Consider the following 13384-nt stretch of genomic DNA (forward strand, 5'->3'; position numbering starts at 1 on the left):
TTCCTAAATTATGACAATAGTGGTGTGTGCCTGTAATCTCTGTACTCATTAGGTCAAGGAGGAAGTGATAGTTCAAGGCCAGCCTAGGCTACATAGTAAGACTGTCTCAAAAATGGAAAACAATAAAAGACCTGGACTGTAGCTCACTGGTACAGCGCTTCCTAGTACATACAAGCTCTGGGTTCAATCCCCAATATTATTAAATAAGTGTTTTGGGGTCTGAAGGGATGTCTCAATGGCTAAAGAAGTTTAGATCCTCAGCATCTACACAAAGCTGGACACAAAGTGGGACACATGTCTGTAATCCCAATGCACCTTTGTCAGTTAGAGGTAGAGTGGAGCATCCCAAAGCTCATGGCCCAGGTAGTCTGACCATCCCAGTAGTAAAGGAACAATAAGTGAGCCTCTCTCAAACAAGGTGGAAGGAAAGGACCTACACACCAAGGCTATCTTCTAACCTCTAACCTCACATCATGACATGCATGTGCACCACGTGTGTGTGCGTGCACACACACACACACACACACCAAAAAAGTATAGAAAAAGGAAAATCTATGTTACAGTTTATTCTACACTTGATATATAAAGAGAAAAAAACAAAATAACATCAATTTTCTTCAGTAATCCTTACAAATTTTCAGTTATGTCTCCCTCAATAAAGTTACCCATGGGCCAGTGTAGAAGGAATTATGTCACAGATATGAGCACATGGCCATAAATAATCCCTATGAGAATTGGCTTCTGCTGGGCATGGTGGGACTCACCTTTAATCCTAGCACTAGGGAGGCAGAGGTAGGTGGATCACTGTGAATTTGAGACCACCCTGAGACTACAGTGAATACCAGGTCACCCTGGGCTAGAGGGTGAGACTCTACTTTGAAAAACAAGCAAACAAAAAACAATTGGCTTCCTTTGAAAGTGTAAATTGTCTTTTGAGCTGAGAGATCCCACTCCACCATATCAAAGCATGGTCTCCTGCTCCAGGGAGCAAACACTCTCAAATGCCAGATTCAGCCTATGAAGTTCCATCAGGATACCAAGGTAAGATTTCCCCAGCAAGAAAATCAAAGACAGTCTGACAGCTCATGTAGTTCCAAGTTGTCTAATACATGCATATTTTCATCTGAAAAAGAAAGGCTTCCACACGCAGTTAATGTCACCTTGTCCTCCAATGTCCTCTATTCTTAGCTCACTCTGCTGCCTTCACAGTGCTAAGCCTTCTTCCACATTCTCCTCCCTAGTTTTCACCTCTGCCTGTGTGTAGATAACTCTGATACCCATGCTTCTGGCCTTGACCATCGCCCTGGGTACTGAATGGGTTTCAAGCACTCAATCCAAATCCCTCAAGTTTAACTTCCAAAAAAAAAAAAAAAATACCCAACACTCATCTCTTCTCCCAAATGAACACCAGAATGGATGACAGTTCAGTTTCACAGCTTGTATATATTTTGTGGTATTGGTCGGTAAATAGGAGTGAAGTGACTTCATTGGGTTGAAACACAAGAAACTATCATTTAGAGAAGTCAGAGTCCTCAGCATTGAGAATTTTATACAGTGTCACTTAATACATATAAAATATGTCATTAGAGCAGTGAGTTCACATCCCTTCTAAGTTATTATTATTTTCACATGTTGTTTCACCATTATGAAGTCACTTGAAGACTCTTTCGTTGTGGTAGTTCTGTGTGCACGCATGTGTAGGTGTGCACACACTCAAGTGCATGTGTATGTATGTGTACACACACGCTATGGTGCACATGTGGAGGTCAGAGCACAACATTAAGTATCAGTCCTCACCTTCCAACTTATTTGAGACAAGGTCTCTCTTGTCCTGCTGCTATGAGCAGGCTTGCTAGCCTGGGAGCTTTGGGATTCTCCTGACTCTGCCTCCCAGTGCCACTGCTACAACAGGATTACAGACATGTCAGGGTTTACAAGCATACTAGTGATCCAAATTCTGGTCTTAGGCTTGTGCAGCAAGTGTTTCTGACTACTGAGCCATCTTCCCAGCTGTTGTTTTAAGACAGGGTCTCCTGTAGCTATAGCTGGCCTTGAGTTCACTATGTAGCTGAGAATGACTTTGATCTGCTGATTCTTCTGCCTCCGTCTCCCAAATGTGAAGACGTCTTATGACTCTCAAAGATAGAATTTCTCCATTTGCTCTTGCAACCTCAATTACAATTTTCTGCACAAAACTTAACTGTAACTTCATTTTAAACACTACTCCCATTTACCCATAACAATCTCATATTCATCCATTTCTCCATCTGGTTCTAAACAATCACTTAAAAAAATGGCAGTCTGTTCTAAGCTACATGCCTTTGCACAAAAAAATGTTGTAATGGACACTAAGAAAAATCTATTTTCAATGCACAGCAATTCTGTAGAGACTATGACTAACACATTTTCTTGTCCCTGGCAAAAACAAATGAAACATGACAAATCATAGTCATCCTGCTAACATGGTCTAGGACAAGGTTTTCCATTTGGAAAAAAAGGTCATTTAAAAATCAAGTTTAGGTTATCACAACTTTTTAAATGAATGTGGTGACACACATTACTGTCATTTAAATGAACTGAATGGATGACTTTTCTTCCCAGTTCCAAAATTGTTTTCTTTCTCTTCTTAACAAGCCAGTAATCAATGTTTCTTTTAGCAGATGAAAAAGAAAAAGCGGTAAATATAACCTCGGGATTGGAAGGCAGAATGAGCCAAGGGACCAGTGTGATTTTCTTTCTTAATTCCAATGTTTTTAAATGAGCAAATTATCTCTGAGGGCTCCATCTTAAAATAAGAATCACATCCCAGCCAGGTGTGGTGGCACACGCTTTTAATCCCAGTGCTCAGGAGGCAGAGGGAGGAGGATTGCTGTGAATTTAAGACCAGCCAGAGACAACATAGTGAATTCCAGGTCAGCCTGAGCTAGAATGAGACCAGATGTTACCAGATGTTAAAAATCCACCCCCCCCCAAAAAAGAGAACTACATCTGAGAACTATTACCTTGGAGCTTTAAGAAACTCAATGGTACAGGCCTGTAATCATACTGTTTTGAGTAATCACACTGGCTGAGACAGGAGGTTCACAAGTTCAAGGCTTGCTTGTCCTATAAAGTAAATTCATAACCAGTCTAGACAACTGAGACCCTGTCTCAATTTTTTTTTTTGAGGTAGGGTCTCACTCTGGTCCAGGCTGACCTGGAATTAACTCTGTAGTCTCAGGGTGGCCTTGAATTTATGGCGATCCTCCTACCTCTGCCTCCCAAGTGCTGGGATTAAAGGCGTGCGCCACCATGCCTGGCTCAATTTTTTTTTTAAAAAGTAAGAAGGACAGGGATACAGCTCAATGGTATTACTAGGTTAAATTCCCAGTTCCACAAAAGAAAAAATAAAACAAAATAAAAAACATTCTTAAGACCACTACAGAACAAGTTTAGTTGGAGTTAGTATATTTAAAGCTAAGGATTAACAAAAACTGTAAAAAAAATGTTAAAATTTGTAAATTAGCTGGGTGTGGTGGCACACACCTTTAATCCCAGCACTCAGGGAGGCAGAGGTAGGAAGATTGCTGTGAGTTTCAGTCCAGCCTAGGACTACAGAGTGAGTTCCAGGTCAGCCTGGGATACAGTGACACTCTACCTCAAAGAAAAAACTAATTGTACTATTTTCTTCCCCATAATCTGTGAAAGGCACTGCTCAGAGCATCAAGGGACCCTGGGTGGTCCTGACAGGCAGGTTTCCCAGAGGTGGGGCTTCAGAACAGAGATCCCAGGGGTGGGGGAGGCTGTAGGGGCTCCTTGTGTATAGAACACAGTAAGGGGAAACCAGCTGAGTGAAACCTACAGAGACAATGGATCAATACAAGAGCTACCTCAGGTAATCTCAATGAATTCTCTCCTGAAGGCATTAAAGAACCCAAGAGACATGCCTTTAATCCCAGCACCTGGGAGGCAGAGATAGTAGGATTACTGTGAGTTCAAGGACAGCCTGAGACTACATAGTGAATTCCAGGTCAGCCAGGGCTAGAGCTAAACCCTACCTTAAAAAAAAAAGAAAAACAAAAAAAATGAAAGAAAGAAAGAACCCAAGAGACACTTGAGCAGGAAGATAGGAAGATACCTTAGCAAGACTGCATCTTTCCAAGATCTTTCTTACCAACATCATGGACAAAAGCAGAAGACAAGCATGATCACAGGGCAAGGTGCCCACACAGAGACCTCTATCGTGCACTAGGCAGGGAATGCAGAAAGCATGAAGGCCTTAGAGCAGAAGGTGTGGGTCTAGAGAGCTTCTGAGCCACCATGTGTCTGGGACAGGGCTTCACCAAGGGTTGTTAAATTCTCTCTCTTCCTTATCTCCTTGAAAGACCAGTGATTGTCAAATGAATGAGGGAATGAAGCAATGCTGTGTTGATTTATTACTGATGGGTTTTCAATGGGGTTACAGGCATGCACACCTGTTAATTTTCACTTCGGGCAGGAAGCGTGCTTGTGTGTGAGAGAGCCTGTTCTCTGATTTGTGTTTGTATCAAAAATTGAACAAAACAACAACAAAACCTTTTTTCAGACTTCTCTAGGAAGACCACATTCTTGTACCTTTTATTTTCCTTCTTTTGAAATTGGTCTAGTAAGTGTTTGGCAAGTCTCCCTCCCCTCCCCCCAGCCTTTGCTTTCTCTTCTTTTTGGAAGAATTAGTCCTGTTCCCAGGGAAACGGAGGCAGAGATCTGACTGTCCTCCAACGGATTCCATCCTGACTCCCCCATGCACAGCAGTGGCTTCCCGCCCACTCTAGCCTGCGCCTTTTCTGTGGGTGTCTCCAGGCTGCAGCGAACGACCTGAGGGCTTTCTGACAGCTTTCTGAGGGGCGTTCCTAGCTAAGTATCTTCCTCCTCCAACTCGCATAGAAAATCTTATCTGGGGCTCACGTTTCTTACTCGGTGGAGCTGACTGAAGAAAGGACAGGGTACCCCCATCACCCATGACAAAAACAGATCAATCCTGTCCCTTTAGGTCCTCCCAGGCAAAGCACGCAGGCATTGATGACAACAGTCCTCCTGGTGGGGTTTGGAGGTTTCCTAAGGCTCACGCTAGATTCTTCCATCAGCTTTTCCTCATCCTACTACTCATGAAGACTTTCTCTGGCCATGAAAGGTTACTGGGAATGCCAGTCCTCCCTCCAGACTTGAGATAGTTACTTTAGCACAGTTGCTCATGCCCTACATTGATGGATGACACTGCATCTAGACACAGTCTCCCGCTGGACAAACTGATGCTCCTCGTTAGATGTGAATGTGGTTGCTATCACTGTCTCCAGTCCCAAGCCCAGGAATTCAAATGGGGCCAATCACATCTGCTTAATTAGATTTGTACAGAGCCTACCAGGGGCATGTGATTATCAGATCTTTTCCTCTATTTATTTATTTGAGACAGAGGGGGAGAGAAAAAGAGAGAGAGAAAGGGTGTGCCATGTCCTCTACTCACTGCAAACAAACTCCAGAGCATGCACTACCATGTGCTTCTGGCTTATGTGGGACCTGGAGATTCAAACCTGGGTCCTTAGGCTTCTTAGGCAAATTCCTTAATGACGAAACTCTCTCTCCAGCCCCATCTGATCTTTTCTATTGACCCTCCCAGCACTCTCAAATGGTTGCTTCCCTTCCTCCTTGTTCTCTTTACCATTTTATCTCTTTGGTACCAAAGTAGGCTTCCTCCGGTATCTCCAGCCTGAAACCCTCCTCATTTTGATCAATCCTGAAACAAGAAACTACTGCAAGCATGCTCTACTGCAAGTGTGCTCTTCCTAGCTCAGGGGGCTTTGCAGCTTCTGTGCTGACTGAAGAATGAAGTCCATACCCAGGCCCACTGTCATCCAGCCATGTTTTCTCTCTCCAACTTTCACTCTTTTTTTTTTTTTTTTGAGATAAGATCTTACATAGCCCAGGCTGGACTCCAGTTCACAATATACCCGAGAATGACTTTGAACCCTTGATCCTTCTACCTCCATCTCTTGAGTCTAATACCACATTCTCCATACATTCCTTTCAACATCTTCAGCTTATGCAAAACCTGCCCATCTTCACCCTTCTTTGAACACAGCATGAGCTTCAGACAACCCAAGAATACAGAGGTAGACTTCAAGAGGCACCTTGCTTACTTCCTCTACCTGCATGCTTATATCTTTATTATTTTTTTTCAAGGCAGGGTCTCACTCTAGTCCAAGTTAACCTGAAACTCTGAGGCCCCAAGCCAGCCTTGAACTCACAGCAATACTCCTACCGCAGCCTCTTGAGTGCTGGGACTAAGGGTACACACCACCATGCCCAGCTACATGCTTCTCCTTGAACTTGCTCCTCCATTGTTTTATGAAGGGGGAAGAAGAGGGAGTCTCCATAAGATACTAGGGTGAAGCTGCCTGGTCAGTGCTAAGGTAACATGGCTATGTACTGTAGCAGACATATTCAGGTTCACTGAGATGAACTTCCAGACAAGGAACAGTTATGGAGGAAGGGATATTTACTGAAGCTTACAGATCCAGGGGAAGTTCCATAAATGGCAGAAGAAGCTGGCCTGCCTTCACAGGACCAAGCAGAGAGAGAAAGAGGGGCACAAGCCAAAAACCACACAGCACAGCACACTTCAGGAACTCCAGCTAGGCACACTTGGCGTATCTTTAGATTGACCACCACACCTTAAGATCCACCTAGTGACACTGCCTCCAGCCTGGTAGCTTACAGATGCAAACCAGAAACAATAAAAATCTGAATATATTGGGGGCCATCTATTCTATTCAAACCACCACATGTACCAATGACCATCCCTTCTTTCCTCTTCCTGTTCCAAAACTCCCAACACAGCTTTGCTCCACTTTCCTACCCAAGAAGGCTGTTCTCTCCCCTCCACTCAGCCAACAGTGACTACTGCAGGGAGAGCTAGCTCAAGTTCCAACCCTTTGTAAATTTCCTCATATTCCCCACCCACATGATTCTCCTCATTCCACCTCCCAGAATTGATATGCTTTAGATGAGCATCAAGTATTTGATATTAAGTAATCCTTCTGTTCTAAATTTCATGTGCATAAAACTATCTTCATAAGTACATCAGTGAAGGAAGCAACTGAAAGCAAACATATAATGGATTACAGTTTCCGTTTGGATGATGGAAGAGTTCTGAGAATGAACAGTGCTCTGATTGTTAGAACCATGTGAATGTATGTAATGCCACTAAACCGTGCACTTAATATGGTTCAAGTGGGTTGTTTTTAACACCTGTAAGTGTATCAGTTACTTTCTCACTGCTGAGACAAAATTCCTGACCAAAAGCAGGTTTTTGAAGGAGAAGGGTTTAATATGGCTTACAGTTCTACAAGGTAGGATTCTTAGTGACAGAGAAAGTATAACAGGAGCAAGAAACCAGAGTCACCATCACATCAGCAGGAAGGAAGTGGGGAAAGTGGTGAAGGCTACATGCTCCACTAGCTTCCCCCTTTTAGACTAGAGAGTCCAGGAAGTCAGCCCATAGCAGTGGGATGATGCTGCCCACAGTCAGTGTGGGTCCTTCCCATCTTAACTAGTTTAACTTTGAAAATCCCTCACAGACAGTACCAGAGATTTGTTTCTATGGTGATTCTAACTCCTGTCACATTGGCAACCAGAGATTAACCATCAGAGTATGTGTGTTTACAATTGTGTGTTCATGTGGAGGCCAGAGGTTGACATCAGGTATCTTCCTCAATTGCTCTGTATCTTATTCTTTGAATCAGGTTCTCTCATTGAACCTGGTTTACCAGTTCCGCTGGACTGGACAGGCAATGAATCCCAGGGATCCTCCTGTCTTCATATCCCCAACACTGAGATTACAGGCATGCGCTATTAAGTCAGATTTTTACATAAGTACTGGGTATCAAACTCAGGTTCTCAAGCTGGTGCAGCAAGCACTTTACCCATTGAGCCATCTCCTCAGCTCCCGAAGTCACACACACACACACACACACATTTGGTTTTTCGAGGTAGGATCTTGCTCTAGCCCAGGCTGACCTGGAATTCACTACGAAGTCTCAGGGTGGCCTCGAACTCACGGCAATCCTCCTACTTCTGCCTCCCAAGTGCTGGGATTAAAGGCATGCGTCACCATGCCTGGCTGTTATTTTTATTATTATACGTGTTATTATTTATTATTGTTATGTTTATTTTTTGTGATACTGGGTATGGTACCCAGGCCTTCTGCATATTAAGCATGTACTCTACTACTAACTTACATGCCAACCCATGATATGTACATTTACCACAATGAGAAACAGTACATCAGAGTCTCCCAGGGCTAAATCTTGTGCTTCATCCTTCCAAGTCCAAGCACACTGTCAATAACCATTAGGCCATTCAATGAAATTAACGAATATTACCACACAAGGCTAACCACAACACTGGAGCATTTACAGATCATGTCACAGTATATAAAGTCCCTTTAACCTAATTTAGTTTATCCATATGACTATGACACAACCCTGTGAGGTGATAAAAGAAATCTGAGAATCTTAAGAGTTTTGTGAATTTAGGAGATTTCAAAAACCTGTTAATCTGGGCTGGAGGGATGGCTTAGTGGTTAAGGCATTTGCCTTCAAAGCCAAAGGACCCAGGTTAGATTCCCCAGGACCCACGTCAGCCAGATGCACAAGAGGGCACACATGACTGGAGTTCATTTGCAGTGGCTGGGGTTGCTGGCACACCCATTTTCTCTCTCTCTCTCTCTCTCTCTCTCTCTCTCTCTCTGTGTGTGTGTGTGTGTGTGTGTCAAATAATTAAATATATAAAATAAAATATTTTTAAAAAACTATTAACCTGTCCAATTAGTGCTTCATTCCTGGGAAAAACTCACAAGAGTATATGTCTGTCCTGTGCTGGGGAGGTAGTTCAATGGCAGAGCTCTTTATGTGAGATGTCCTTTGTTTAGTTCTCAGCACTGCAGATAAGCAAATGAAAAAGCTTTAACTTCATGCTCTTAATAGCCAGCTGCCTCTGTAGAACACAGGAGGGGAAGTCCATAGTCTCGGGGGCTCCTCCGAGCTTCCTGATCTGACTTAACCAGGTGTCAGCAGCCAGGCCTGGCTATCAGGAGGAAGCTCCAAGAAGTGTGCCATCTAAATTGCAATGGATGTGGCCAAGCTTGAACTTCTAAAGAGGCTATGAGAAACAACCATAACCCTTAGAAAAGTTCATCCACTGTGGAGCTAGACTCAGATTAAGGATTTTAGGGCCCTTTAGTGGGACTCTTTCCTTTGAAGACCTGCTCTTATCACCTTGCTGGTTAAGGACAGTGGGCTGTACTTGCTGGTACAGGACATGCATGCAGCATTCTGTGGTGACAAGTTTACTTCCACCTAAGCTTCCCTGGAGGTCAACGCTGAGCATGTACCTAGATTTAGGGGAAGTTCCTTTCTAGATTCCAACACACTAGGAAGTTTCAACAGCCCCTAGAAATGGATTAAGCTACTTGGAAACTAGTATCCTTAAACTGTCCCATATGATAAAAGTTTCCCTCTTAACTCTATAAATAAGCTTAACCATCTTCTCAGTCTGCCATTACTGCTTTATATATTGCAGGTACTTTTCCTCTTCCATGACTGGATGAAGTAAAACACAATCTCATTTACAGACCATATAGAGTCCTATGCCATGAACCAAATGCCCCCAGAAAGATAAGGGGGTCCTGCTGACATGTCTGCACAAACTCAGCCTAAAATCCAACATCTCCCAAATGACCTTTTATGAAAAGTACTCTACATTTCCCAAGGCCTTCTGGTGCAAGGCATTCCATACCAGGGGGCAAGGATTAGCACAGTCCACAGGCCTCTAACTGTGGGTATAATTAGGCACTGCATCCATTAGAGCACCACTGACGTCATCAAGTGCCACTAGCATCTGTTGACAGATCGCATACCCAGCATATCACTGAAATGGCAAGTGCAGAGAAGGTGGCCCACAATAGAAACAATGGCATCTCATCTGTGCCCTATTCCAACAGTGTCTCATAGGACAAATATAGAGAGCACTGCTCTGCTTCATGAACTCATGATTCCGTGAGATTTCACTGACTGGAGCAGGTTTTCTACCAAAAGTGGAAAGAGAGTTGTGTGCACATCCATTTAGATCTGTGTCCCAATAAAGTTCAGGGTTTTTGTGCCCTAGCATCTGCAAGACTTGTTTTTCTTTTTGGTTTTATGAAATAGGATTTCTCTATATAATCCTACGCTGGCTTTCAACTTGCAGAAATCCTCCTGCCTCAGCCTGTAAGTACTGGGAATACAGACTTGCACCACCAAGCCAGGTTCAATCTGTTTCAGGGGGAAAGCTCTCTTTATATTTTACAGCTTTATTTTGAACTGGGGTTGGGAAGTGTTCCTGCTTTTTAATTATATGCTTTTCTACTTGTGATACACAATTACAGCAAAAGGCCACTCAGAAATTACAAATGTAAAAGAAAAATTATAACAAAATATTGTACATATATTCAAAATTAAATATGGCAGAACACCAGTCACCTTTTTTCTAATCATTTAGAAACTGACATTGTTTCTATCAGTTACTGTAGTGTTTTTTCTTAAAATTAACAGAAACTCTGGGCTCCCATTCCTACTTTATTATTTGTCAGAAGAAAAATAAAATCTCTGGCCAGGCATGGTGGCACAAACCTTTAATCCCAGCACTCCAGAGGCAGAGGTAGGAGGAATGCTATGAGTTTGAGGTTGGCCTGAGATTACATAGTGAATTCCAGGTCAGCCAGTCCTATAGCAAGACTCTGCCCCAAAAAAACAACAACAAAAATCTGAAACAAGGACATCTTTCTTTCAAATCTACCAAAAAAAAAAAAAAAAAAAAAATGTGACCAAGCTTGTTGGAAAAATTGAAAATGCTCATTGCTAAAAATTAAAGTCACTTCTTAATTTCTTGCCAACAGGTGACACATCATCACATCCAGATGACAAAAGAGTAACACCAGGTCATGTGTATCCCTTACAACAAGCCCTTGAAAGAGTAAAAAAAAAAAAAAAAGTTCTAAATTACATTTTCCTTTGTAGGCCCAACTACTATCTATCATTCCCTGTCGCTTATGGTCAGGAAAAGTAGTGATGGTAGAAGCCTTAAGAAACAAAGGCAGCCTAGCATGGTGGTGTATGCCTTTAATCCCAGCACTCAGGAGGCTGAGGTCAGAGGAACACCATGAGTTCAAGGCCCACCTGGGATTATAGAGTGAGTTCCAGGTTAATTCTCTGTTAGAGGACCTGCCTCCAAAGAAAAGAAAGAAACAAAGGCAGAGATAGAAATGTAGCTTAATCGAAGCATTAAAATGATGAAAATAGCAGCAAATGGCATTTTAAGAATGAGTAGACAAGAGAAATCCTGACATAAAACAGCTCTTGATTATATGATAATTACCCAAATGTGAGACCTTTCTTCTGCTGCTGTGAGAGAAGTTTTGGATGTGGGTGCTATCCACAACAGCACATCTATAGTTTACTGCACACTATCACACAATCACTCAGGAAGCAGCTAAAGAGTTTTCCATGCACCCTCATGGTCAACCTTGCATGTCCACTTAAAAGCAGGGCCTTAGAAGGGAAATCCATCTTGTTTTATGCCCCGAAAGAAAAAAAAAAGGGGGGGGGGCAGAAAAGCATGGGGCTCTGGCTTCTGCCATGAGGCTGGGTTAGTAGGAGTCTTATTTTGCCTGACCACCAAACTGAGACAGAAGTTGGCCTCCTGGTGAGCACCCTCATTTATTCTAACCAACAGGAGGATCAAGAAGAAACCGTGAAATAGTGGAATGTTCCATTGGGTCCTAGAGCGCGCCAACCAGGATGGGGAGGGAGTCCTAGGGGCTGGCTGACTCCTTCATCCCTGTGTGCTTACCTCAATGAACTATAAATAGAGTGTGAAATAATTATTACTTTATGCATGAATGTCTAGTGTTCTCCAGTATCCCTCTCGAATGAGCCTAAAACGCTTCATAAATGGTTTCGATAACTCTAGGGCAGCTATTTGAAAGTTGGAATAGAACGGATTTTCATTTGGCCTCGCCTGGTGGAGAGAGGAGGACTTGGGTCAAAAGTACACAACCCGGCCAGCAGAGTACCACTTTGGGCCAAGGTCGCAGACTGAGGCCCATCTGGTGGGACTCTCAGACTTGGTGTCACATAGGGTTAAAACACTGTCTTCTAAATATTTTTCGTGTCGCAAATCCTATGTGACACACACACACCCCACACACAGCCAGCGTCCTTCCTGTCTCTAGACGATTTGCCCTTTCTGATGGAGCCCAGGGTAAGAGGACGACACCCCCTCCACCAGGGGGCTTCCTCGCTAGACGCCCCGCGGCGACACGCAGACCCGCGGCAGGGGCTCTGCTGACCTTCCTCTGCTGTTTCTCCCAGGCCGGGTCCAGGAGCAGGTCGCGGTCCCACTCCTCCTCCTGGATCATGTACTCGTCCTCGTCGTAGACGTAGTTGTACTGCACGCCGGGCTCTATCTGGTTCATGGCGCTGGGTGGCCGGGCGGCTGCGGAGCGAGCGGCTAGGACGGACGGACTGACGGGCGCACCGACAGGCGGGGGCGGCGGACTGGCTGGCGGCGGCGGCGGCGGCGGCGGCGACCTGGGCGCTGCGTCTCGGGCGAAGCGGCAGCTCGCGGGCGAGCGGCGGCGCGCGGATTAATAGCCCGCGCGCGTCACGTGCCGCCCGCCCGCCCCGCCCGAGCACGTGCGGCCCGCCGCCCCGCGCTGGGGTCTCCGCCCTCCCGGCCGGGCTCCCTGCCGGCCGCCCGGGCAGAGCCGCGGGAACCTCGGACAGCGACCTCGCGGGTGCGCGAGAATGAGCCAGGGAGGGGACACCCGAGGCCTGGGTTTCACGTCTTGAAGCGCATCCAAGTTTTCCAGATAATCGGTTGCAAATTCACGTTTTACACACATCCCCACACCCTCAAAGACACTCTCCTTCTCCACCTCCTGCTCTCGCTCTTTCTCGCTCCCTTTTGCCTCTCTCCCAGTCTTCTCTCTCCCTACCTTCTCTTTCGTTTAAAACCTACAGAATGTCCTCTTTTCTTCTGAAGGAATCAAAGCGAAAAGAACTTGAACCAATCCTATGAAAATGTCAGGAACAGAGCCAAAGACGGGAAGTGCTGGCGCTCACCTGCCAGCCATAAATTTAAGAGAACTGACAATGACGAACCAGGAGCCAGTTTCGCCTTACATTTCCATCTCCTCTGACTTGTTCCGCTTAAATCCTTTCAACCTCCTGGACCTGACTAGTTCTCCATGAGTTATGCCACCCAAGGAAGCAAAAACAGAACCGGTGGGACAAATACGGTAACATTGCAAATCAATTATGTATTAAGCGCC

At 44.6% G+C, this 13384-nt stretch overlaps 1 protein-coding gene across 1 annotated transcript in view; it reads right to left on the reverse strand.

The window, feature by feature from the left end:
• Nucleotides 1-12574, reverse strand: part of Actn2 (actinin alpha 2) — a 94905-nt gene extending 82331 nt beyond the window's left edge. Inside the window, exon 1 of the mRNA XM_004662191.3 lies at nt 12401-12574. Within this exon, the coding sequence (XP_004662248.1) occupies nt 12401-12526 (126 nt within the window). The 5' untranslated portion in view covers nt 12527-12574. The remainder of the gene's footprint in view (nt 1-12400) is intronic.
• Nucleotides 12575-13384: the final 810 nt, after the last annotated feature.

The sequence above is a fragment of the Jaculus jaculus genome, chromosome 6 (genome assembly GCF_020740685.1).
Source record: "Jaculus jaculus isolate mJacJac1 chromosome 6, mJacJac1.mat.Y.cur, whole genome shotgun sequence".
NCBI lineage: Eukaryota > Metazoa > Chordata > Mammalia > Rodentia > Dipodidae > Jaculus > Jaculus jaculus.